The sequence below is a fragment of the Carassius gibelio genome, chromosome A23 (assembly GCF_023724105.1).
Source record: "Carassius gibelio isolate Cgi1373 ecotype wild population from Czech Republic chromosome A23, carGib1.2-hapl.c, whole genome shotgun sequence".
NCBI lineage: Eukaryota > Metazoa > Chordata > Actinopteri > Cypriniformes > Cyprinidae > Carassius > Carassius gibelio.
In genome coordinates, this window is record NC_068393.1 from 20,923,046 (window position 1) to 20,950,850 (window position 27,805).

At 39.4% G+C, this 27,805-nt stretch overlaps 2 protein-coding genes across 6 annotated transcripts in view; both read left to right on the forward strand.

Annotated features, from left to right (window-relative positions):
- src (v-src avian sarcoma (Schmidt-Ruppin A-2) viral oncogene homolog) overlaps positions 1-7,017 on the forward strand; it is a 45,867-nt gene extending 38,850 nt beyond the window's left edge. For all 4 annotated transcript variants that reach the window (XM_052541383.1, XM_052541381.1, XM_052541385.1 and 1 more), the window contains 6 exons: positions 688-843; positions 933-1,112; positions 1,278-1,354; positions 2,383-2,536; positions 2,706-2,837; positions 3,878-7,017. In XM_052541383.1, coding sequence (XP_052397343.1) covers positions 688-843; positions 933-1,112; positions 1,278-1,354; positions 2,383-2,536; positions 2,706-2,837; positions 3,878-4,086 — 908 coding nt within the window. In that variant the 3' untranslated portion in view covers positions 4,087-7,017. The remainder of the gene's footprint in view (positions 1-687; positions 844-932; positions 1,113-1,277; positions 1,355-2,382; positions 2,537-2,705; positions 2,838-3,877) is intronic.
- Positions 7,018-14,796: 7,779 nt separating this feature from the next.
- Positions 14,797-27,805, forward strand: part of LOC127944930 (F-actin-monooxygenase mical1) — a 29,050-nt gene continuing 16,041 nt past the window's right edge. Inside the window, exons 1-8 of one of the 2 annotated variants that reach the window (XM_052541356.1) lie at positions 14,797-14,917; positions 24,288-24,582; positions 24,724-24,931; positions 25,857-25,964; positions 26,059-26,154; positions 26,513-26,668; positions 26,797-26,897; positions 27,356-27,613. In XM_052541356.1, the coding sequence (XP_052397316.1) occupies positions 24,322-24,582; positions 24,724-24,931; positions 25,857-25,964; positions 26,059-26,154; positions 26,513-26,668; positions 26,797-26,897; positions 27,356-27,613 (1,188 nt within the window). In that variant the 5' untranslated portion in view covers positions 14,797-14,917; positions 24,288-24,321. Of the gene's footprint in view, positions 14,918-18,310; positions 18,464-24,287; positions 24,583-24,723; positions 24,932-25,856; positions 25,965-26,058; positions 26,155-26,512; positions 26,669-26,796; positions 26,898-27,355; positions 27,614-27,805 lie in introns of those variants that run through there. The other variant, XM_052541355.1, reaches the window with a different exon arrangement.

Genomic DNA, 27,805 nt, shown 5'->3' on the forward strand with positions numbered 1-27,805 from the left:
GAATGTCTGTGATGGGAAGTGATACAGACTGTTATTTCTGGAAGTGGGAACTTGAGCTGTTGCAAAATAAGAAGACGGTAAAACTATAAACAAAGAAATATAGAATGAATCATCCTTTACTTCTTGTGCTGCTCTAGGGCCTAAAACCATGTGAGATTAAATACATATGGTAAATAAGTTAATTTATTATGTTATTTATAAGTTAGATGTTTTTTTTATTTGTTTTTTTTTATTAAAATTCCAAAAATGTATCATTAAATTTTTTTTATATTAGCATAATTTTATTTTATTATAATAATAATACTACTTTAGGTACATATATTATTATGTTTTAATTATTATTGTTAGTTTATAAAAGTATATATAATTATTTTTATTATTTAAAATAATATTTATAAGTATTATTAAATAATTATGTTAAGTTGAATAAGTATTATCTTTTATTTATTTATTAAAAATCATAATTTAAATTTCAACTTTTTTTTATCTACCGTAGATCAATTGCCATTGCTCATTTTAATTCTGTTTGTAATTGCAAGCAACAAAAGCATCTAATTTAGTGCATTAATACAGAATCAAAATGAGGCTGTCTTCTAAAAAGTGATTTGAAAGTACTGTTGCATTTACGATATGTTGCATAAATATTTAACAGAACAAGACGCTTCTTTCTGTCCGTGTCTGTCACAGAGCACACAGACGGCCTGTGTCACTGTCTGACTGACGTGTGTCCCGTGCTGAAGCCTCAGACGCAGGGCCTGGCACGGGACGCCTGGGAGATCCCACGAGACTCTCTGAGACTGGACGTCAAACTGGGCCAGGGCTGCTTCGGAGAGGTCTGGATGGGTAAGACTTCCTCGTTCAACTTCCTTCCATTAATTAGTAACAAAACAGCACATAACAGACGATGATTTCGGTGTCTCTTTTCCCATCAGGCACTTGGAACGGCACGACACGTGTGGCCATCAAGACTCTGAAGACTGGCACTATGTCTCCTGAGGCTTTCCTGCAGGAAGCACAGGTGATGAAGAAACTCCGGCACGAGAAGCTGGTGCAGCTTTACGCTGTTGTCTCGGAGGAGCCCATTTACATCGTCACTGAGTACATGGGACAAGGTCAGTACAGAGATCCAGTCAACTATACTGGGATAAAGGTGTCCAAGAAACAAGAACTGGCAGGAAGATAGCATGTAAATAGAGCATTCAAATCTGGATTTTATCAGTTTGTCTGCCAGTAAAAGTGTAAATGGAGATGTGACGCTGTGATTTCTGCTTTCACAGGTAGTCTGTTGGATTTCCTGAAGGGTGACATGGGCAAAATGCTGCGGTTGCCTCAGCTTGTGGATATGGCATCTCAGGTACTTTCACACTGGGTTGTGGAAATTGCAAAGAAAAGTAAACCTTTAACAGTTTTGATACTTAAATAAAAAGTAATGAAAATTGGAAACATTATATTAGAAAATTTGCATTATTTGAATGATGTTTTTGAAAGACATCTCATGCTCACCAAGGCAGTATTTAGTTTGCAAAAAAATACAGTAAAAAACTGTAATATTATTGCAATTTAAAATAGATGTTTTCTATCTGAATATATTGTCAAATGTAATTTATTCCTGTGATGCGCAGCTGATTTATTAGCATCATTGCTCCAGTCTTCAGAGTCACATGATCTTTAGAAATCATTCTGATATAGACTGATCTGCTGCTCAAGAAACATTTTTTAATTTATAATTATCAATGTTTAATATATTTTATAATATATTCAGGTAATATTTTTGTGTGGAAAACATCCTTTAAATCTATTCCTTGTTGATTTTTTCCCCCCACAGGATTCATTGTTGAATAAAAAGTTCAAAAGAACATAATTTATTTGAAATTTGAATATATTGAATTATAATTTGACATAAGTTTTTTTTATCATTACAGAAGACATCACTATAACATTTGACCAACTGAATGCATTAAAAGAATTCATGCCTTGAAAAACAATATTTTTCTGGAAATCATGATGCATTTTCTGCACGACTCTTTTTATAAATAGAAAGTTCACAAGAACGGCCTTTATAATTGAATGAATCCTTGGTGAATAAAAGTATTCAAATTGATCAATTCTATTGGATTTTGTAACTGAAGTTAAAATAAAACACATTTCCATGACTCAAAGGCTGACTAAAATAAAACAAAATAAATAAAGAAACTATATAGCCCTGCGTTAAAGGAGGGACTATATTTAGAGAGTTGAATATTGTAGAGAGCATCACTAAAATCAGCACTGTGCTGGCCACGCGCCACTGCCATTGTCTTCATAATAATATATAAATTATAGATAAATCTGTTTCTATTCTGTGGATACTCAGCAGTGTTATAATATATGTGCTGTCCTCAGATCGCCTCTGGAATGGCGTACGTGGAAAGAATGAACTATGTGCACAGGGACCTCAGGGCGGCCAACATCCTGGTGGGTGATAACCTGGTGTGTAAAGTGGCTGACTTCGGCCTCGCTCGACTCATAGAGGACAACGAATACACGGCCAGACAGGGTGAGCAGGAACACAGCGACTCTCTCTTCCTTCTCCAGTTTCTTTCCAGAGGCCCTAACGTCTCTGTCTCGTTTTCAAGACCTACTGCTGTTGCCGTTTATGTGGTTTGACCTTAACTGAATCAGTTTAATCATGATGACAGGCCTCTCTTAAATCATTATTACAACAGGAGCCAAGTTTCCCATCAAGTGGACTGCGCCAGAGGCGGCGCTTTACGGCCGCTTCACCATCAAATCTGACGTGTGGTCGTTTGGGGTCTTACTGACGGAGCTGACGACCAAAGGCAGGGTGCCTTACCCAGGTACTGCTGCTCCACGTCAAGAATGAATCAAAGAGAGTCACTGCTTCACCTTCACATTCAAATCTACTTTATATATATCTCACAGACACAAACACACACATATATATTTATATATATATATATATATATATATATATTTTTTTTTCAAAATTAAATAATCAGTTTAAAAGCATTCATTATTGAGCATATACATTATTTTAAAAAATATTATTATTATTATATTATTATATGGTCCAGTGCAGGGTTTATCATCTCTAAAAAAAAACTGAATATTTCAAATATTAATCAGAATATTTATAGAATAATTAAAATATTATAACAAATGTATAACAAATGGAAGTATAAATTATTCTATAAATTATTAATAATGTATATTTTTGTATGTGTTGTATCCTCAAAATCATTTTTTATTTACCAATAATAATAATAATAATAAAAATTAAATGATGTATTCCATCTTTTTTTAAAAGAATGAAACATATTATTATAATTCTCTAAAAAAAGATGGAATAAATTAAAAAAACTCACAGGTCATAATAATTTGTTTAAAAATATAATATATGAGTCCAATGCAGGTTTTTATCTCTAAAAAAATTGAAAATTATACTTTTAAACTTACAAATACATTACATGAAAATAATTTTCTTTTAAAATGATTCACTTCCAACACATTGGGTTTAGGAATTTCTATTTTTTTTAAATAAAAGATTTCGTGGGGCATTTTTTCACAGGCCATAATGTAATAATTTGTTAAAGATATAAATTATTATTACTGTTATTTCCAAATTATTCACATCAACTTGAATGCAGGGTTTTCATCTCTACAAAAGTTTTTCAATTGCTTTTAAATAACGTACAAGTCACATTGCCGTATTAAATAACTTTTTAAAGAGTCCCCCTCCACATGAAAGGGCAGATGAAAACATTTCTGGTCGTTCCTCCCTGCTGATAACCCACATCCTCTGCCTGGTTAAAATGTGCCATGCCACTTTCTGCACCACAATCTGACGCCTGCCCCACATCCCCCTGTCTCTCGTCAGGTATGGTGAACCGGGAGGTGCTGGACCAGGTGGAGCGAGGCTACAGGATGCCCTGTCCCGCTGAGTGCCCCGAATCCCTGCACGAGCTGATGCTGACCTGCTGGCGCAAGGAGCCCGAAGAGCGGCCCACCTTCGAATACCTCCAGAGCTTCCTGGAAGACTACTTCACCTCTACTGAACCACAGTACCAGCCGGGCGAGAACCTCTAGAGATGCAGATCCAGTCGAGTGTGAGAAAGAGAAAGAGAGATGCTTTTCCTGACCAGAAACAAACACGGGAAGTTACTGATACTGATCCACATGGAAGGATCTCAGAGCATCCAGCCTGTTTTAAGCACGTTGCTGGGTCTTCTGTTATTGTAATCGCATGTTTTTCCACTTTCATCGCAGATGAGTTTCAAACAGCAAGACGAGATGCATCTTTTCTGCATCATTCGCAAAGAAATTCACTAACAAATTGCTTCTTCGGCCGTGCAGCTTGCTGTTTCTGCTGATAATTGTTGCAAGGCTTTATTTCCAATGCTCTGTAGATTGATCTCAAGCTGTTTTTCTTGACCTCGATGTACCACCATTCTCTCCTAAACTCTTTTAGCGGATGCTCCAGATCTGTCATTCATCCTCCTCCCACAATCCCACAATCACTCACTTCCCCTATCCTCTCCCATCCCCCTCCGTCAGCTCTGGTGTTTGTCATGAACCCTGCGACCCGTTCACAAGCTCAGATGGATGAGATTGTGTCATCTGTGATTACAGCTCTCTTTCTATATCGTGATGAACGGACATTCCCGTTAATGTCTTCCAATAGATATCCAGGGTCTGTATCTGAACGTGGTGTTTTATGCCTGGTAGAAATGAGTTTTTGTCCCACTATGTTTGTTTGTTTCTTTTCTTTTGTATGAACCTGGATCAACTGGAATAAGAACGTGATTTTTTGAAACTGGTCACGTGATTGGAAACTGAAACTGAAATTCTGGAAACAAAACATTCTTCCTTTTGCTATGGACTCAATTAGAGAATCGTTCAGAATGTGGCTTCATTTGCTACAGTTGTACTACTCTTCTAGTATTCAAAACAACTACTGATATATATATAGCGTTGTTTTATGTTTAAAGCAGATATGACTGTATAGTCCTACTTTCTGTGCCAATACAAAGGGGAAAAAAACAATTTTCTACTGTTTTATTATGTATAAAATGTATTTTTATTAATGTTGGGGGTTTTTTGTATCAAAGAGGATGAGCAGGCTTTGTAACTAGAAACTAAGGGAATAGTTCACTGAAAATTGGTCATTTTCTAACCCTCATGTTGTGTAAAACACAAACGGAGACATTTAGCTGAAAGTTCATGCTGCTCTTTTCCATATACAATACTTTTACATTTATTGCATGGGAAAAGCATCCTCTAAATGTCTCTTTTTGTATCCCAAGGCAAAAACAGCATAAATGTTTGGAACGACATGAGGGTGAGTGAATTCTACTCAAAAAAAAAAAAAAAAAAAATTTATTCCGTGGTTTTTTTTTGTTTTTTTTTGTCTTGTTTTCCCCAATACAAATATCTTAACATTCTTAAATCAAGTTACATTTACCGAGAAGCAAAGTCTTTTTTTTTTTAATCAAGTGAAATGTCTGGAAACTCGTTTACCCATACAATCAAGTATTTTTCTTACCCAATTGTTGAATGTTATTTCTCATTTTAAGCATAAACTCACTTAATTTAGACAAGTTTTTTAGAAAACAAGAATTTTTATCTTAAGTAATTGGCGTCTCAAGTTGATTTAAGAATAATTATGCAGGAAAACAAGATGAAAACACAGGACGAAAATAAATTTTTATAGTGTAGGTGAACTATTGCTTTTATGACTCATGAATATTCTTCAACTGATGTTTGAACTGACTCCTCAAAGCTCGTTAGAGTGCTTGAATTTCAAACGTTTTATCTTTTGCAATAGTTTTGGCTTTTTTGAGACAAATTCTGACACGCGCAGTCAAACTTGCCAATATTTTATATGCAAAATAGCCATTGTTATATATATATATATATATATATATATATATATAATTGTGGGTAACGACCTCAGTTCTATCACTACTGCTTTCCCATCAGATCCACAGAGAGCCATGAACCTCGTCTGTGAGGTGTTTCGTGTTAGAAACTGATCTCGGGTCGGTTACTGAATGCATAGTGATGTAATAGCGAATAAATAATATAATCAATGCTGAGACAATGTAGAATGAAATAGATTTGAGTTTGCATTGATCGTAAGGGTTTGGAAGTGTGAATAGTGGAGTAACATCAAGTTTTGATGCATTGTTTAGAATAGCATGCAGCTGTAATCGCGGTACTTTAGCTGGTAGATGTGTGACGCCTGTCAATACCAATATACTGTAAATACTTTCGTATGTAAATATTCTTTTCATATTTATTCATATTGCCTCAGTTTATGTTCAGCAGATCTTTGCTTGGTTCTCCCTGTAAGATCAATGTTATAGATAGACGTTCAGTCCTGTGCAAAGCTGACCACAAAAAGTATCATTGCCACTCCACAAAACCAGTTTTTTCCTACAGCAACTGAATGCATAGAGAAGCAGCCAATCACAAAACAGCATGCCATCATGTGATCAGATTCACAGATACAATTTGCTTGCTTTATTTTCGACTCTTTATTTTTATTTACAGTAATAAACTCACCTTAAAGAGGCATTTCTTTAGGGTTGACTCGTGCACTAATGTATTGTTTTATTATTTCTTTTGAACTGTTTTAACTTGCAATATATCTGCTGTTGAGTTTGACAGGTAGTAGTTACTGCAAAGTTAAACTGCGCTGTATGCATCGCTCTGATCGTACTGTGACTTAACGGAGGAAATCTGATGATGTGTGGAGAATGGCATGTTCTTGGCACATGCTGTAGAACTGGAAAACAAAATTAAGACAAGTAAAACGAATCAGATCTACAAGTAAACACAATATTAGTGCATCCCTGTCTAATGTATTCAACTATGCAGTTGTTTTCTATGAGTTTCCTGTCTGTATTTTAACTGCAGTTGCTCACAATCAGATTGCAGGTACTTGCTCCCAGTGTACAGTTCTGCAAATACTTGTTTCAAAATAGGAAATAAAACTGAAATGAGATTTGTACTTTCTTTTTTTGACATAGTGTTATCTTTTCTTTTTTTAAGTGCAATAAACTATGTTTCTAAAGCTTGGATTTAAACACAAGTTTTTATGTTTTCTTCACAGCTAGTTTTAAGAGTAGCTCATGAAAATTTGCAGAAAATGTACTCACCCTCAGGTCATCCAAGATGCAGATGAGTTTGTTTCTTCATCGGAACAGATTTGGAGAAATTTAGCATTGTATCACTTGCTCACCAATGGATGCTCTGCAGTGAATGGGTGCCGTCAGAATGAGAGGGCAAACAGCTGATAAAAACATCACAATAATCAACAAGTAATCCACACAAATCTCTGTTAACATCTTGTGAAGTGAAAACTGTATTGGAAAGAAACAAATCCATCATCAAGACATTTGTAACTCCAAACTGTTGCTTCTGTCCTCCATCCATAACATTGCTTTCTCCAGTGAAAAAGTAAGTCTTGTCTGAATCAGGAGAGAAATTTTTTAGAAGTTTTACTATAAATACCATGTTTAATAGTTTTAGTGTAGCAAATTACTTTGTGGTTCCCTATCATAGGTCACTTCGATGCTGCGGTGACGTCACCACGTATGGGAACACCTCCGGTGTGACGAATGTCTGAAGCCCTATACCATCCCGCCAATCCTATTGGCCAAATGGCGCATAGCACCACCCTACGCATGCGCACGCATGATATACCTGGGTGCAGCGCGCCATTTCGCTCAGATTTCATTCCTTCAGGAATAGCGAATCATCTGTGCCCTATCATCTCGCGTTCTCCAGCGATTTTCTTCGAGCAGTGTTAACTCCTCTTTCGCGGACGCGATGAGTCAACGAAAGGTAAGAGCCGTATATGGGTTTATCACAGGGAGGCACTCATGAGAGATTCGTTTGCAGCCTCTCTCATGTTCTCTCTGTGATAGCCTACGGCTATGGTAAAATAAGAAAAGTATCCGCGCTCTGGAGTCTATTTCTTCAGTCGCCTCGCGTCTAACCCCCACCGTTCGCTTCTGCGGTCGCCGAGGCCCCGCACGAGGTGTTGGTTAGGGGCGATATGTGCGGCTTGACTATGAGTACAGTGATGCACTGGAGTTTTCCACTTGCTCGCTCTCCCCTACTCGAGCGCGTTGATCAGAGCAGTTTTGCTTTATACTATGTTGTCTAACCGCAGCTTCTACTCAGAGTAGGCTCTGACCTGCATAAGCGGTTCTCTCCCTCCGAGCGGACAGGAGAAACGCGCTTCCCCTTCCTCAGTGTGCTACATGGCGGACTGCTATTATATAGCGATGCCGTTTGACTACCTCTTAGCCGAACGGATCGCGCCAAACTCCGCCGCGACCTAGTCTCGTCTAGACGTATCGAGTCGTGTCTATTTCGGCAAATTGTATTCTCTTATTACGGTTCTTAATGAGAAGCCTCTCGTTCTTTCCCCACACTCTAACATTGACCGTCTCGCAGCACAAGCACTTCGAGCGTCACTGAACTGAGCTGTTATTTGAGCGCCCCTCAGACACTGCACAATTCAGTCTTCAGAGTTTGAGGGACGCCACAATAGACTGGCGAATTTGGCCAGTTTATGACGGCTCACACAGCTGCCGCGTTCTCGCTAGCGGCGTGGCCCTATGTTTATCTTGTTGGATTAAATCCTGCCGTGGACACGCTTCAGGATTATACACAACGAAACACAGCGAGTTTGACGCATGCATTTCCTTCTATGTTTGCCGGGGTCTGTGCCCTCCACTGAAGAGTGCTGTTGGACTGCTAATGCACATCCAACCCTCTCACTGCAGTCCCCACGCTCTAACATTGACTGTCTCGCAGCACAAGCACTTCGAGTGTCACTGAACTGAGCTGTTATTTGAGCGCCCCCTCAGACACTCTGCACTATTCAGCCTTCAGAGTCTGAGGGACGCCACAAGAGGCTGGCAAATATGGCCAGTTTATGACGGCTCACACAGCTGCCGCGTTCTCGCTAGCGGCGTGGCCTAATGTTTTCTTGTTGGATTAAATCCTGCCGTGAACACGCTTCAGGATTATATACAACGAAACGCAGCGAGTTTGACGCATGCGCTTTACTTCATGTTTGCCAGGGTCTGTGCCCTCCACTAGAGAGTGCTGTTGGACTGCTAATGCACATCCAACCCTTTCACTGCAGTCCCCACGCTCTAACATTGACTGTCTCGCAGCAAAGGCACCTCGAGCATCATTGGATTGAGCTATTATTTGAGCGCCCCCTCAGACACTCTGCACAATCCAGCCTTCAGAGTCTGAGGGACGCCACGAGAGACTGGCGAATATGGCCAGTTATGACGGCTCACACAGCTGCCGCGTTCTCGCTAGCGGCGTGGCCTAATGTTATCTTGTTGGATTAAATCCTGCCGTGAACACGCTTCAGGATTATACACAACGAAACGCGGCGAGTTTGACGCTTGCGCTTTCCTTCTATGTTTGCCAGGGTCTGTGCCCTCCACTAGAGAGTGCTGTTGGACTGCTAATGCACATCCAACCCTCTCACTGCAGTCCCCACGCTCTAACATTGACTGTCTCGCAGCAAAGCCACCTCGAGCATCATTGGATTGAGCTATCATTTGAGCGCCCCCTCAGACACTCTGCACAATCCAGCCTTCAGAGTTTGAGGGACGGCACAAAAGGCTGGCAGAGATGGCCAGTTTATGACTGCTCATACAGCCGCCACGTTCTGGCAATGGCGACGTGGCCCGATTTTTATCTTGGTGAATTAAATCCTGCCGTGGATACGCTTCAGGATTATACACAACGAAACGCAGCAAGTTTACGCATGCGGTTTACTTCATGTTCGCCAGGGACTGTGCCCTCCACTATAGAGTGCTGTTGGACCGCTAATGCGCATCCAACACTCTCACTGCAGTCCCTACGCTCTAACATTGACTGTCTCGCAGCAAACAGCGCTTCGAGCAGCATTGGATCGGGCTGTAACGCCAGGCGTAAATAATAAATAATAGTCCCTCAGACACTGCGCAATCCAGCTTTCAGATCTTGAGGGGCGATTCAAGGGTCTTACACAGACGACCCGTTTATGACGGCTCGCACAGCCGCCGTTTTAGTTAGCGGCAGAGCCTGATGTTCAATTCGTTGGTCTAATTCCTGCCGTGGACACGTTCAGGAATATACACAACGGGACGCAATAGCTCTTATGCATACACTTCCCCTGTGCACGAATGCCGCAGGCTTTTCCGTGCACGGACATTATGTGTATGACAGCGTTGCAGAAAGCGGAAATTTGAGACTGCTAGTATCGTTTTGGGTCGCGTGGAACGCTTGCCCGGCATTTCTCAATGGGTGTTACGCACAATTGTCACGGATACACCAATTCGTTTTTTAGAGGCCCGCCTCTTTCCGCTGAATTCTTTCCACGGTGGTAGACTGATGGTAATAGCAGTGTTGTGACAGGAGATGTCAACTCTGCTGAGCAAAGGGGCTATAGAAGTCGTAGACCCCGTACTTCTCAATGCATGGATGTAGCTCTGGCCCCGTTGCGGCTCCAGGGCGTCCGTCTGTTAACCACTTGGACGATTGGCAGCGGCATTCCCCGTAATTTGTCTGGGGTTACTTCACATGCGCCCTTTTCAGTGGAAAAGTGGGCGGAAAGACGAAATATTTCACCCCGTTGTCTTCCGCATCCGACGATTTCGGTGACACGGAGTTGTGTGATGTCATTAAAGCTATGGATGCCAACCGAGTTTCTCCTACCGGGGTTCGGCTGGGGATTTGAGCTTTCCCAGAGACCGTCACGACGGATGCGTCTTTGACCGGTTGGGGAGCTGTTTGTCAAGGGCTACCAGCCCATGGAGTGTGGACAGCTGCACAACGCAGTTGGTATATAAACCGGTTGGAATTACTGGCAGTTTTCTGGCTCTCCAGTAATTCGCGAATCTGCTGATCGGCCGTCTTGTGCTGCTCAGATCAGACAACACAGCGTTGTCTCATACCTGAATCATTAGGAAGGATTACGCTCTCGCCCCCTGTGCAGGCTGGCGAGACATGTTCTTCTCTGGTCTCAGAGGAAATTTCTGTCGATCCGAGTTGTTCATGTCCCCGGACGTTTGAACTTCGGAGCAGATATGCTATCCAGACAGGCTCTGGAACAGGGAGAATGGAGATTACACCTCCAGACGGTGAATCTTTTATGGCGGATATTCGGCAAGCGAAAGTGGATTTATTCGCGTCAAACATGACTACGCATTGCCCGCTATGGTTCTCCCTATGCCCCCCATCGCCCCTGGGCGTGGATGCATTAGCTCACAGCTGGCCCAGGACCAGTCTGTATGCTTTTCCTCCGATTCGTTTGATCCCAGCGGTATTATGCAGAATACGGTGGGACAGAGTGGATCAGCTGCTGCTGGTGGCTCTGCGATGGCACACGCAGCCGTGGTTTGCGGATCTGATCAGTCTGCTAGCGGGCTCTCCTTGGAGATTCCCCTCAGACAGGATTTATTATCACAAGCACAGGGGCTGATTTGGCACCCGAGGCCGGATCTGTGGAAACTGTGGGCGTGGCCACTGAGCGGAGTGCATTAGTATGTCCCAGTCTTTCTGTTGAAACCACTGAGACTATATTGAATTCTAGAGCAGCTTCTACGAGACGCTTATATGCTTTCAAGTGGAGACTGATTACAGCCTGGTGTGGCAATCGTAATGTGGATCCAGTTTACTGCCCAGTGGCTTCAGTGCTGGAGTTCCTCCAGGATTGTTTTTCGGATGGCGTAACACCAGCCACTTTTAGGTTTACGTGGCAGCCATTTCAGCTTACCACGAATACATAGGCGGTGCCTCTATGAGGCGTCATCCACTAGTTTCTCGTTTCGTACAGCGTGCGCGACGGCTGAGGCCTTTCCGCCCTGTGCGAGTTCCTTCATGGGGTTTATCCATTGTGTTGCTAGGTTTATCAGGGCATCCGTTTGAGCCCTTGGAGACCATATCGGATAAATTCTTGACACTGAAGACACTTCTTCTCATGGCTTTATCCTCCCTCAAGAGAGTTGGGGATTTACAGGCTCTTTCTGTTTCACCCTCATGCATGGAATTTGCACCGGGCTCTGTGAAGGTGCTGCTGCGGCCCAGGCCTAACTATGTTCCTAAGGTCGCATCTAACCTCTTTCGCTTTCAGCAAGTGTTCCTGGAAGCTTTTTCACCTGCTGAGGCTGGATCAGAAGATCTAAGTCTTTGCCCTGTGAGAGCTTTAAAGACTTATGTGGATCGTACAGCCCCTTGGCGTGAATCTGACCAGCTGTTTGTCTGTCTTGGACATAAAAGTAAGGGCCATGCGGTTCCAAAACAGCGCATGTCCCATTGGCTGGTGGAGGCAATTTCTTTGGCCTATGAGGCGCGCGGACTCGCTTCGCCCTTAGGAATTAAGGCTCATTCCACTTGAGCTGTGGCTTCTTCTCAAGCTTTTCTCAGTGGATCTTCTATGGATGATATCTGTGCTGCGGCAGGATGGTCCTCACCGAGCACTTTTATCAAGTCCTACAGTCTGGATGTGAGGATGGCTCCTGGCTCCCGGGTTCTCTCCGCTTGAGCAGATGCTTCCTCGGATCTCAGTTATCAGGTACGTCAGGCGTTTTGGTATATCGTTCCCATACGTGGTGACGTCACCGCAGCATCGAAGTGACCTATGATAGGGAACATCTCGGTTACGTATGTAACCTTGGTTCCCTGAATAGGGAACGAGATGCTGCGGTTCTGGCCGTTCCGTACCTTGATAACTTCTTCATCTTCAGTCATGAAATCTGAGCGAAATGGCGCGCTGCACCCAGGTATATCATGCGTGCGCATGCGTAGGGTGGTGCTATGCGCCATTTGGCCAATAGGATTGGCGGGATGGTATAGGGCTTCAGACATTCGTCACACCGGAGGTGTTCCCATACGTGGTGACGTCACCGCAGCATCTCGTTCCCTATTCAGGGAACCAAGGTTACATACGTAACCGAGATGTTACCATGGCTTACAGAGAAGTTTGAGACAGATTATTGTTTATGCAGGCTATGTGAAATTTAGCTAGCAGGAAACAAATTAATTGCATAAAATTTTGCTACATTCTCTTTTTTAGTAGTCAAAAAAGGCGAAGAAAACATCTTTAAAGTTCCGGAGTTCAGAGCGGGATCGCGAATCATTTGAGTCAGTTCTTGAGTTCGGAGCGGGTTCGCGAATCAGTTGAGTCAGTTTGGGGATCGCAAATAATTTGAATCAGTTCGAGAGTTCGGAGCGCGTTCGCGAATCATTTGAATCAGTTCGGGAGTTCGGAGCGGATTCGCGAATCATTTGAGTCAGTTCTTGAGTTCGGAGCGGGTTCGCGAATCAGTTGAGTCAGTTTGAGGATCGCAAATAATTTGAATCAGTTCGAGAGTTCGGAGCGGATTCGCGAATCATTTGAATCAGTTCGGGAGTTAGGAGCGGCTTCGTGGATCATTTGAATCAATTCGAGAGTTCGGAGCGGGTTCGCGAATCATTTGAGTCTGTTCGGGAGTTAGGAGCGGCTTCGCGGATCATTTGAATCAATTCGAGAGTTCGGAGCGGGTTCGCGAATCATTTGAGTCAGTGGAGCGGGATCGCGAATCATTTGAATCAGTTCGGGAGATCGTACCGGGTTCGGGAATCATTTGAGTCAGTTTGAGAGTTTGGAGCGGGTTCGCGAATCACTAGAGTCAGTTTGGGGATCGCGAATCAATTTTAATCAGTTCGGGAGTTTAGAGCGGGATCACGAATCACGAAAGATTCACATCTAAATTTTCAAATTGCTACCAACTGGAGTGGCAGCAGGCCGGCAAGGCTTTCTTTTAGGGTGGCATTTCCACCCTATGCCACCCCGGTAGATCCGCCCCTGGTTAGCTACTATATCTATAAATAAAGACTTTAGATGACATGAAACTGGGGTCAAAAGTCTATTATAAAATTGAGGTAGTTAGATGGATGTTGTCTGCTGTTATGTCCCCCCACCAATGTCACTCAATCTTACACTCTATAGCTAAACAAATGAGGAGTTTGGGTCTAATGGACTGTTGTTTTTGGTCTGTGGGCTCAATACATAATCATATTAACCAACAGCTTTAACTAGTTTAATAGGATGATGATAAAACCTGGTTTTAGTCGTTTCGTCAGTTTTAAACTCATATCTACTGGTGTTTAGCGACACCTTCTGTTATGTTAACGTGAACTGCACTATTTACATTCATTTGTTGGACTTGAGTTAGACATTACTAAAAGGATAAAAGAAACAAGCCACACTGCTTTAGTCACAGTAAAATTATTTTATATACTTTTCTATCTTTTGATATTTTACTGTTGAGCATTTTAGAATGAAGAAACTTCTGTTTTTGAAGAGTTTATTAAAAAATTTTTTAACCATTTGGCAGATGCCAAAATAACCTTGCAAAAACACATCTAAAACTCTGCAATAGTGTCTGAAAATAATTTCCAAAGTTGTTTCGAAAGTCTTCGGGCTAGTCCTGGCCTGCCCTGCCCTGTGGTTGTATTTTTCGCTTCTGTGCATTTAGCCGGAATGTTTTTAATATATATATTAAAAACTCAAGTAAACATATATCAAATATATCAAAACTCAAGTAAACCGTTTTATTATTATTATTATTATTATTATTATTATTATGTTATTAGATAATACTGGGTGAACACGTATGCAGTTAGTAAACGTTGATGTAAACAAACCAAACAAGAACGTAGAAGAAAATCCCCAACGCCTTTTAACCAATCAAATAATCGTACGTCACGTTAAGTAATTAATATTCATGAGACGTTCGTTCTTACTAGTAGGATTCGTAAATTGCCTGGACTGACGAGCCCCAGGTGAGTTTAAATCGCAGAGGTAAACCAGGAGCTACAACTCGTTTGAAAGGATCCTAAATTGGCGCACAAGGTAATTATTATTTTGATTAACTTGAATCACAGAGATGTCCTCTCAATCGATTAATTACTAAAACAGCAAATGTACTTTAGTGAGCGTTGCAAACCTTGAAGGAGGCGGAAACAAGCTTGCGTTAATGTTAGTTAACTTGTGTTGATGTGATGTGCTTATAAAGTTGTGTCAGTGATGACATGGTTTCACTTAACGTTACTTGGATAGACTGATCGAGGTTTTATTTTTACTTATTTTTATTTATTTTTTTTATACCTGGAGCTGTTTTCACAAACTTGCACTAGTTTAAGCACTCTTTGTCTTTGCTGTTAAAATTCCCTTCTCATCTGTAAATGCGTGAAAGAATTGAAGGAAAGTGAGCCTGTTTCCTGAGATTGAGGCCTTTGGGATGTTGCAGAAACTTGTTGACGCTGACGGTGTGTGTAGTGTTGAGGTTTCACGAAGCTGAAACTAATGACTGATATATATCTATCTTAAGTAGGCTACATCTTTGTACCTGATTGTACTTTAATCTTTGCGTAGGCTATGTGTAGAGTATTGCTGTATAATTTTGACTGTTATCAAGATTGCTTCATAGGCTGTTCTCTTTAAGTGTGTGTTATGATTTTATGAATTAACAGCATATCTTTGTGTGGTACGTGCTCTGTCCCATGTCAATTTGAAACTGAAACACTTCTTATAATCATGAATGGATGAAACTCATGAAACCAGTCAAGAACATATCCGGGTCATGTGATGCCAGGATGTCTTCATGGGGTGGCACAGAAATCTTCATAATTTCAATATAAAAATGTGTTTGACTATAATGTACAGGACCGTTTTAGTGCCTAAAACACAATGGAGTACAATTAATTTTTACTTAAATGTAACTGAGATATTTGTGAATTAATCAAGTAATACTGAGTGAATTTGACAACTTTGTATTATTCCTCACCTCCAGGTATTTTAATAAAGGGGCTCACTATAGCTTTTTTTTATTCAGCTTCTCAAATCTCCCAAATACTTGCTCTCCAACATTGCATACTAATGGATGAGACTTATAGATAGTGATGATAGATGTGAAAAAGGTCTGAAGTCAACAGTAGACATAAATGCCAGAATATACAGGTACATCAATGAATTAGAATAAAGGGGGGAAAAGTCAATTTCAGTAATTCAACTCAAATTGTGAAACTTGTGTATTAAATAAATTCAATGCACACAGACTGAAGTAGTTTAAGTCTTTGGTTATTTTAATTGTGATGATTTTGGCTCACATTTAACAAAAACCCACCAATTCACTTTCTCAACCAATTAGAATATGGTGACATTTCAATCAGCTAATCAACTCAAAACACCTGAAAAGGTTTCCTGAGCCTTCAAAATGGTCTCTCAGTTTGGACTGCTGATCTGACAATTGTCCAGAAGACAATAATTGACACCCTTCACAAGGAGAATAAGCCTCAAACATTCATTGCCAAAGAAGCTGGCTGTTCACAGAGTGCTGTATCCAAGCATGTTAACAGAAAGGTTGAGTGGAAGGAAAAAGTGTGGAAGAAAAAGATGCACAACCAACAGAGAGAACTGCAGTCTTATGAAGACTGTCAAGCAAAATCGATTCAAGAATCTGAGTCAACTTCACAAGGATCGACTGAGGCTGGGGTCAAGGCATTAAGAGCCACCACAGACAGACGTGACAAAGAATTTGCTGAACCACAGACAATTTCAGAGGCTACTTTCCTGGGTTGTCCAAAGTCCTCTTTTCAGATGAGAGCAAGTTTTGCTTTCATTTGGAATCCAAGGTCCTATAGTCTGGAGGAAGGGTGGAGAAGCTCATAGCCCAAGTTGCTTGAAGTCCAGTGTTAAGTGTCCATAGTCTGTGATGATTTGGGCTGCAATGTCATCTGCTGGTGTTGGACCATTTGTGTTTTTTAAAAACTAAAGTCATTCAGAGCATACAGTGCATGCATCACATATTTGCATACTGTTGGAGAGTGCGCCGTGAGCAGAGTAAAACTGCTGATAAGACCGGAAAGTGTGTTTTACTGACATGTCTGAACAACATATCATCAGATCACAGTTCACAGTTGTTCTACTGAAGCTCATTTGACTGCTGTAGCTTTTCTGCACTCGTTTGATTCGCAGCTGACAATAACAGTAGTATTTGTTGTTCTTTCTTTATTCTGATCTGATATTCCTAATAAAAGCTTAATTAATTTTCTTAATACGATACAATAATCATATTAAATTAACTTTGGATTTTGGGCTAAAATGCAGTTTCTCTCTGCTTTAGAGATATCATTGTTTTACAGCATATAAAGCTACATAACAAGATCAGCAATTCACTATGCATGTGCTTCATAACAAGGATACGTATTTGCACCTTCCTTGCTGAATCAACAAAGAACAAATCAGAATTTAACCCCACCAAGCCTGCAGAAGCAACAATAAATGTTGTTTTAAAATTAGTGATGGTGATGGCTTAACTAGGGTTTATCTCAAAAACCTGGCCAGATCACATTTCATGCACCCAAAAAAGAAAAAAGGATTTCTTTCTTTTGCATTATTACATTTTGTCATAATTTATCCTATTAAATCGAATTATCGTAATCCATCTGGACATTTCACTTTTGAGTTTTCTCATTTTTATTGGTGAATCTCATTATTAATTTAAACATTATTTAAATATTGTATTATTATTTGTTTTTGTAGCTTGGACCGCTTCTTGACAGGTTTGGTGATATCCATCCATAATATGTGTAATGATTGACATGCTGTTCCTGAAAAGCTGTATACTGTATGTGTTGAACGTCTCACATCTGTTCCACCTTTCACAGGCTTTATGTGCAAACAACAGCAAAAGAAACATGCTGTCATCTGACTCATTTCAGCTCTTTCAGGCAGAAGCCCTGCCATTTGTTAAGCGTTAACGTGAGACAGGACTTTGTTTGTTTGTTTCCAGGAAGTGATGTGTGAGAGATTGTCTGCGTTCCATGCTGTGACCTTAAAATGTTTCAGGAAGTGCTGCAACATTTGTTTTAAGCCTGATTGAAGCAACTTGTTGGCACACAGGGGGTTATTATGGGGTTTGAACACGAAAACCACCTGAAGTACACGGCAAGAGTAACAAGACTTCACTCTAATAAATGAGTTACAGCATTGAATTCACTTCTATTTAGCAATGCATTCTATGTTATAAGTATTTTCTTGAATTCTTAACATTACTGATGCTTCAGATCATGCAATGGGTTCTGCAAATGTGATTTTTATCATTTCAACACACTGAGAAATAGAACAGGGAACCAAGAAGCAATCTAAATACCATGTAACGTGACGTCATTAGAAAAGGTAAAACAGGGAAATCATTAATTAAAACAAGGATGTCACTTGAGCATAGCATCATGCTTGTTCCCTCAGTGTTGAGTCTGTCCTCATTAATAGCAGATGTGTTTTGTTACAAGCCTGTTTAAAGGAAGTGCTTGCAGTAGCTCAGCATTTTGAAAATCAGACCTGAGATGCTATGAAGAGTATCATTTAACTTCAACTTTTGATTTTAAGCATTTAAAGGTAAGAGAGTTCATTGCTACTAGAAATTCTAATGCGGTAATATGTAAGTTATGTAGGATGCTAAAGTTAAATATTATTAATCTTTTTTTTTTTTTTTTATGGGATTTGAAAGTGAACTTGCTTGTTTAACTTGACTGGTTTTGCACTCGTTCTTCCACAAGCGAAGTATATAGTTGTATGTTTCAAAGTGAACGAAGGTCAAAACGACTGAAGGCCAACATTTGTGCTTTGTAAGAATTGACGTGTGCTCCAGAGAGTTTGTAATGACACTGACACTTTGCATTTATGAAAGCCACAAAAAGTTTGAAGGGTGACATTGAGTGTTGTGTTAAAATGGCTTTATGGAATGCAAATCTAAATGATCATGTACATTACTGTCACATCGATTACTCGGTGTGATTTTATGCAGTAGTACCAGTGTGCACTTGCTTGTTTGTCTGTTGTTGTAAACTAATGATGTGTCACAAAACTAGATTTTAGGTTAGTCGCAACTGTTGTCTCTTGATCTGGGTTAGCAGAGGGTTAACTTCACAGTACAATATTTCCTATTGAAAAGTTGTGGAACTTGATTCATTCAGGCTAAACAACATGCAATGCTCTTGTTTAGGCAACTGAATAAAGTCTTGCATTGTTGTAATTGTATTGTTTATTTAATGTTTTTTGTCTTGTGTGTACTTCTAGAACAATTTATTTTCATATACGTGTGTGTGTGTGTGTATGTGTGTAAATATATACATTTATGATAATTGTGTGTATACAAAGTTGTGCAACTTTTTATTTACAACGTATAAAGATATGTGTAGGCTATGTAATATATATTTAATATTAATGGAGATCAAAATTGGCGAAAAAACTTATAAACATTTGACTTTTATTAAATATTCCTAATCTTCATCAGTCAAAATTAAGGAATATTAGCCCATGCGTATACCATTATTCTATTAGCATGTTTTTAAAAAACAACCAAGGTGCTTCAGCAAAAAACATTTTATGGTTGAAAACTTATTTGTAAATTTACAGAGTAAACATTTTAAAGCAAAAACAGAATGAGTTGAAATTAGCTTTTGTAAAATTAGACAAAAGAAAAACTACTTAAAAGCAGACTGGCTGAATGAGAGCGTAAATTCACTCTTTAACAGCAGGTGGCGCTTATGGAATATAGGGTTTCCTTGGTTACCGTAGTAAACAAAGCAGTTATTAATACTATTAAAATAGGTATTATACAGAGGAAAGATGAAAAGAAAATACCATCAAAACTTTTCTGGAGTTAGTCAGGTTTCCCTCGGAGATGCATTCATATATACTTCCACCCCAACCTGTTATCTCGAGTCATTTAATATCTCAACCAAATTTTTTTGAGATTTTCAGCCGGCTCAGGGTGCATCATCACATCCCTACTTGCATGTTAAGACACACATTTTTTTGTGTGAACTAATACTAGCACTTAGCTCTTCCATTCTATTTTTTTTAAATAATATACTGTATATAAAAACTAGCTGTGTACTATGCTAGACTAACTGAAACTTGTTACAGCACTTGTGTACTGTTGCTCTCTCGTTTCTGATTGCTTCCATTTATTTTTTTTCCTCATTTGTAAGCTTTGGATTAGGGATGTCAACGATTAATCGATGATCGATTAATTGTCGATAAGAGATGCAATCGATTAAGGCTGTCGATGGTCGGTTAACCGATTCAATGTTGGGCTGCGTGCGGCTCATGCGCACTCAACACGTGCGAGCGGCTGTGAGTGAGGTGACGATATATAAAAGCATCATCATTCATTCACAATGTACAAATTAAGCTTTTAATGTGATTTAAACTTTAAAGTACATTAAAATAGAAACAACATAAAAGTTCTTCAACATTAAATGCAATAGAAATGTAGTTACTAATCATTTCATCAGATAACTGTTTTATATCGTGCGCTTTGCAGGGCTGCGGGACACAGTGACAGGACAGGTAGTCTATTCATTCCTACAACTTGTTAATTCATTCCTACGAATTATTAATGTGGCAATTGTCCATGTTTCATTAATTTTGTTCCCTAAATAACCCATGATTTAAGTGAAATAAGGGAACAAATTAATAAATCGAACGAATTCTTAATTCATGAAATCTTTAATTTCCCTTCCCATGTTTACCACAGTAAGAGATGCGAAAACAGTTATTAAAAGCGAAAGATAATAAAAATAAACCTGGGAAATTAGAGGGTTAGACTATGAAGATTTAGGAAAAGAAACAATGCCTAAATATACTGAATTTGTGGAAATTCGTGACCAACCGGCAAACCAGAACAAAGCCGCGTAAATGAAGACTATGGGGTCCAAAAGCATGGTCGCGATCTAACATTTTCCAGTTAACCTATTATTCCTCTAATAAACAAAGCTTTTATATCACACTTGTCATAATCAGATCTTATCATTTCTAAATAAATAATTGCTGGATTCAAAACAGCGATTAATAGGCGCTGTGACCGACACATTCCTGGAGCATTCACTGCTGTCACTAAACGGTGACGCCGAGCATCGTTCACAAGTTTCTGCATGGACCTGACTAGGGCACAGGTTCTAAGCCCTGGGACAAAATGGGATGCTTTAAGGAAAATTTATAGCCTACTAAGTAATAGGCCCAACATAAAAATAACAATTTGTTTTCATGTTTTTTTTTTTTTTTTTTAAATAGGCTATGCGAAATATATCCGACTTAAATAGGCTAATTAAGATTAACGGATTTAAAACAGAAGTGTGGGCGCTCCATAAGTTCACAAAAAAAAAAAAAAAAAAAGGATGACAACGCATTCTGTTTGTTTGCTTTATTTTACAAGAGCACAAATCTTCTGTTTTTATTGTGAGTGTGCACAAATGAAAGTAAACACTTTTGCGGAAAATATATATATTTTTTAATGTCTCAGCTGTTTCGATCGCCCCGGAGACTGCTGCACACGTATATTCTAGCGATTCAAAGTTACATCGCAGTCTGTTCATTATCAAAATAAAATGTCAACTAAACATTAAAAGGTTACACTGGTCAGTTTAAATAGACCGTAGTATACCGGTCCACTCTGCTGTTATGCCAAGGACGTTTTTGCTCATATGAAGAGGATCATCTTTTCCGTCTATATGCGAATGCGTGTTAAGTACAAGCCTAGTTTACATTATAAATAATAGTTTAACATTCAAATACATTGCGAATATGGAAACATTTCGATTTGTGCCGAATGAGACATGAGCAATAACCTCCAAATAAATCTAGCCAAAGCCGCGCTCGCTCATCCTCGTCTGCACGCATGCACTGTCACGATCTAATGCGCTGTATGCCGGATTTTTAAAAATCGGACATTTTCTAGGACAGAATCCAGCAGGATCAAATTAATGTGAGCAACTGTGTTTTGGTGCAGCAGCGCCGATGTAGTTCACTTAATGTGCAGCGCAGTCACACGCGCTCCACATTTCGGATAATTTTATACAATAATGTCAGTTGAAAACATTGCAATTGTGCTTTAAAATACAACAACGAGCACCACAAAACCATTTAAAGAGGCGCGTTCAGCGTTCTCCGTGCAGGATTGGAAACTGTCAACAAAGTAAAATGACCTCAAAAGTATGGCGCGCTCTCTTCATTTTATCAAATGATCATAATCGCATCTATTCATTTTATAATCCTGCTACTAGGATTTTATTCAGACTAAAACCTCTTTAATTCAAGTGAGAAAGCGTTTTGTGTGTGTGTGTGTGTGGCTTTTGCACATCCTGTCATACCGCTGACTGCGTGCCTGCAATAGACGCATTTTGCAGTATTATGGTTAACGATTGATCGTTAATTTAAACGACGATCGATCATGGAAATAATCGAAATTTGACATCCCTACTTTGGATAAAAGCATCTGCTAAATGATTAAATGTAAGAATGTGGGTAACCAAACAGTTGCTCGACCCAATTTGTCTTGTACTATCGAAGTCAACTATTTGGTTACCCCCATTCTTCAAAATTTAATCTTTTGTGTTAAGCAGAAGAAAGAAATGAACATAGGTGTTGGACAGCATGAGAGTGAGCAAATAATGACAGAATTTAAACATCTCTTTAATGACAAGCGGCAGCATGTTTAGTACTGTTAGACTGCTGTCACTTTAAATGTCACGTTTTTTTGAAGCTTTGATTGTGTTTACAGTGTGCAATATAACGTGTTCATGTTTCGCGTGTAAAAAAAAAAAACAGTATTTTTCACACCATTCACTTATCTGTATACTCACTGTCACGGGCTGATGTCTTCCTCGTTCTATAAAGTCCCTCCTTCAGAAATATGTAATGAGTTCTGATTGTGCGAGCTTGGTGCACGTTGCCCTCCTGGATATGGAATTGGGCTAGTTTTGGAGTAGTTTTGAGAAGCAAGTGGGCAGGATTTGTTGTGAAAACCTGGCAATCCTGATCTGAACGCACATGATGGAGATGTACTTCTAATTACAGAACGCCTTTACTGACGAGATGCGCATGAAAATCGCATTCAAATTATTATTATTATTATTATTATTATTATTATTATTTATTTAATTTTTTTGCACAGCCCTAACATCTAGTTAACAAAGCTAAACAGCATTGCCCTTTGTGTAATAAGTTACAGAAACTGTTAAACGCACCAACTTAAATGATAAAATACACTTACTGGTTGTGGTCCATAAACAACGCCTTCTCAAGACAAAGAGGGAACTGCTCCATCTTTCAGGAATAATCTTTGTGCGAATCCGACATTAAACTGATTGAGATTGAGGAAGCTGTCCTCAGAAAAATGTGCTGCACATAGTTTTACATGTGCATTATAAATTTCTGGAATCGAGTTAAACATAAATTGTAAGCATTAATCTCCAAGTACAGCGTCCCTGGGAAGCCCAAACAAAGATGATTGGACTCAGAGATGAAAATAACAGCGTTTCGACGACATGGTGACAAGCACAAACGCAACTCTTCCTCTTCTCCATCAGAGCGCAACAAGACCACGCCCCCTTTTTGTGTATTCACGTGGGCAGAGGTCAGTCAAAAAACTGTTTTAGTGACGTCATTAATGCAGGAACTAGAGGGATGTAGTCCAAACGGGTCGTTTGATGTAGGCGAATTCTGTTAAATAAAATATCTCGCTTGGCATTGAACTTTGAGCTTTAGAATTTTACAGATAATATTTATACTCGAACAACAACATTACACACTAACTAAAGTTTGAAACATGGGAAACATGCGAAGAACGGGACCTTTAAGAGCTGCACGCGTCTAATAAACTGTTTTTCTCTCAACTGATTACTTACACTTTAGACAAAACCAGCTGTGTTTGTAAACCTTGTGTGTGTTGACAGTATTTAGCACAATCAGATGCAAAAGATAACTTAGACCAGTAATCAGGCTTGTTTAACAGGTTTTTTTTAGTGTGTGCCATTTCAGGTGTACATGCTCAGGCCACAAGTTTTTTTCTTTTATAATAATTTCTAAAGAAACAAGATCAGTGTTGCATTTCTCTTGGAGAACTGCTGTTGTGTCCTGTGTGGTTGCCATTGTGTTTTTAGTGATAGGGTGGTTTTAGAGACTGTTATATCAAATTCTCATGTCTAAATTATATTTCAGTTTATACATATGACTCCGGTCTCTCCTTCGGTGCAAGTTTTATAGGATTTTTTTTGCCTGTTTTACAAGACAGATATGTGACTTGAAATGAGGAATGTAAATAGGAATTCTGATCACGGAGATATTTATCGCACAAATACTGGTTGAGTTACATGCCACAATTAAGGTTGTTTAAAAACATTTTACAGCTTTTAAACTCTCGGTCTTTTCTCTTCAGCTCATCTAGCAGGCTCCATCCCTCTCCCGTCACAATGGTCATCGAGTCGGACTCTGTCAATCCCAGCCACGCTCTGTTTGACTGCTTTGTCCAGGCGCAGACGTGTAAAGAGACACAGCAGAACTTCATCGAACTCTGTCGCCACCTGAAGGTGGAGCCCAGAGACTACAAGCACTTCTACAGCAAGCTGAAGGACAGACTCAACTACTGGAAAGCCAAAGAGCTCTGGCAGAAGATCGACAAGAGAGCCGCCCATCCCGACTACGGACAGGGTCAGACATGTCATCAAAACAAGGTACCATAAATGACCTGATATATGATGTTTCTATCTGTAAAGTTCCTTAATGCTGGGAAATGTAACCAAACTCCCTTTCGAGGAAAGTCTGTTGAGTCAGCGGCAGATGTCACCTAATATCTCTATCTTTCTCTGTGTTAGTGTTTAGTGTTGGGTGCGGGTCCATGTGGTCTCAGGACAGCAATCGAATTGGCTCTTCTAGGCGCTCAGGTAGTTGTACTGGAGAAAAGAGTGTCTTTTGTGAGGAATAACGTCCTGCATCTGTGGCTGTACACCATTCGAGACCTTCTCAACCTCGGTGGGAAGAAATTCTATGGCAGATTCTGCAGTGGATCCATTCATCACATAAGTGAGCATCTATATGTTTTTTTTGTTACCAAATTAATTAGTTAACATGAATGACAACCCAAGTTTGCTTCCAAAATACATTCAAAGACCTAAAGAGCTGGGAAATAAAAGGTGTTTTTGAAAGTGTCTTATGCTCTCCAAGGCTGCATATTTTTGTTAAAAAATACTGAAAAAGTTAAAAATTTAAAATTACTGTTTTTAATTTGAATATTTTGTCAAATGTTTATTCCTGATGCCATGCTTGATTTTCGCTTCAAAGTCAATCTAATGAGCTGATTTGCTGTTCAAGAAACGTTTATCACTGTTATTTTTGTGAAAACGTTATCATTTAGATAAAGTTCAAAAGAACAGTGTTTAAAGAAAAAAATATTTTGTAACATTATAAAGGTTTACTGTCATTTTTAAACAATTTTATAGATCCTTGTTGGAAAAAAAACTTGTATTTGTCATTCAACACACAAACCAATGTGTGGCAGGACTTAAATTTATCAAGATTTGATTGGACTGTGAAATGTTCACCTCTGATTTTGTTGGTTAATGTATGTTCTGGCCTATCCGTGCAAGTTTGTACATTTAAATTAAATTAAATTAATGCATTTAGCAGACGCTTTTATCCAAAGCGACTTACAGTGCATTCAGGCTATCAATTTTTACCTATCATGTGTTCCCGGGGAATCGAACCCCCAACCTTGCGCTTGCTTGCTTGCTTGCTTGCTACGCAGTGCTCTACCAGTTGAGCTACAGGAACACTACATTTGGATGAAAGATTATGAAATAATTTGTAAAATAGTGTGCAATAATGAATGGTGCACAATAGGACCTGGAATTAGTATTGAGAAGGTAAATACAGTATATCCTAGTTAAAGTGACATTTTTCTCATTGCTGAAAATGTGCAAGACTTTAATGAAGGTCTGTGCTTCTCTAGGTATCCGTCAGCTGCAGTTGATTCTGCTGAAACTGGCTCTGATTTTGGGGGTCGAGGTGCACACAGGTGTGACCTTTAAAAGTCTGCTTGAACCATCAGGATCTACAGGTACAAACCAGTTTAGTGAAGAGATCTGCAGTCATGTAGTTGAGAAATAACATCTGTCTGTCCTTTAACTTTGGGTCTCATCTCTTTCTCTCAGGATGGAGGGCACAGGTGTCTCCTGAGTCCCACACAGCTGCTGCTTTTGAGTTTGATGTCTTTATTTCAGCTGGAGGGGGAAGATATGTGCCTGACGGTAAATAAACCTTTACACCGATGAGCGGATTCCATGAAATTCACTTTGTCTCTTTGTACTACTTTTATTTTATGAATATTATATTATAAATTTGATCTTAATTGTTTATATTTTATGTTGTAAACATTTTTATGTATTTTATGTATATTTTATGTTGTACTATTTATTTATTTATAAGGTGAGCTTATGCAACATTATTTTATTTTGTTGAAAAAAAAAAAATCTAATTTGAAAAGGAGTACAATACAGTCCAAGTGACTTGAGCAATCGTTTATTTTATTAAATTAAATGCATTTAAATCTTTATTTAAATTAGAATTTGACACTTTCACACTGTTGTTTTGCCCATGTGTCTCCAGGTTTTAAGATAAAGGAGCTCAGGGGAAAGTTGGCCATCGGTATCACTGTAAACTTCATAAACCGCCGCACCAAACAAGAGGCTCAGGTGCAGGAGATCAGCGGCGTGGCACGAATATACAACCAGCAATTCTTCCAAGAGCTCCATTCTGAGATCGGTAATGACATCTCACTCAAAAGATGTGTAGAAATCAGTATTTCCTCCTTGTTCAATTTAGCTCTCTATCAAGGACAATTTTGTAAACCTACACACGTCTTCATCTCTGCTCTGTCATTTGTTTTCCAGGCGTTGATCTAGAGAATATTGTCTACTACAAAGATGATACTCACTATTTTGTGATGACTGCAAAAAAGGGGAGCTTGTTAAAAAAAGGAGTTCTAAAACAGGTACGAAACACTGTCAAATATGTTCAGAGACCTGAGGCTTTGAGAATATCTCGTATAAAGGCTGAACAGAGCCTAGAAACACTTGAAAAGCTGCCATGATTTTATCAGATGTTACTTCAGGCATGTTTCAACCCGTTTCCAGCACGCATTTATCAATCTTCACAGCTATGCTTGACCTTTTGTCACTGGAATAGCTGCAGGCAGTTGCTATTTATGTTCTCTTAGAAATGCAACCTGTATATTTGGTTCAGGTGGGGTACAAATGAAATGAATAACAACAGTAATATTGTGAAATATTATAAGAAGTAGCTTCTTGAATTTATTGTAAAATGTAATGTATTCCTGTGATGCAAAGCTGAATTCTCAGCTTCTTAAGTGTCACATGATCCTTCAGGAATCATTCTAATATGCTGATTTATTTTGGCTGATGTTAAACCTTTCTTGTTTCCTGTTCTCAGGACTTTATTGATGTCGATCAGCTGCTCGCGCCCTCAAACGTCGACCAGGAGGCCCTGCAGGCGTACGCATACGACGCCGCTGACTTCTCCACAGATCACATGCTGCCAGACCTGGAGTTCGCCACGAACCACGCGGGCCGTCCGGACGTGGCCGTGTTTGACTTCACCTGCATGCACCGGGCAGAGAACGCCTCTCTGGTGAAGGAGAGGAAGGGGAAGAGACTGCTCATCGCGCTGGTGGGAGACTCTCTGGTAGAGGTGTGTTATGAATAAAGTGACAGTCCATTATGACTTCAGACTGATAGTGTAGGCAAATACTATCTGGACTTTGATTTTTCAATCTGAGCTTTCGAAAGTATCACAGTGTATTTTTTTGTGCGTTATAATGCTCTGTGATCATTCTATATAACATTAGAATTTTATTGTAAACATTGTTTATTAAACCGTACA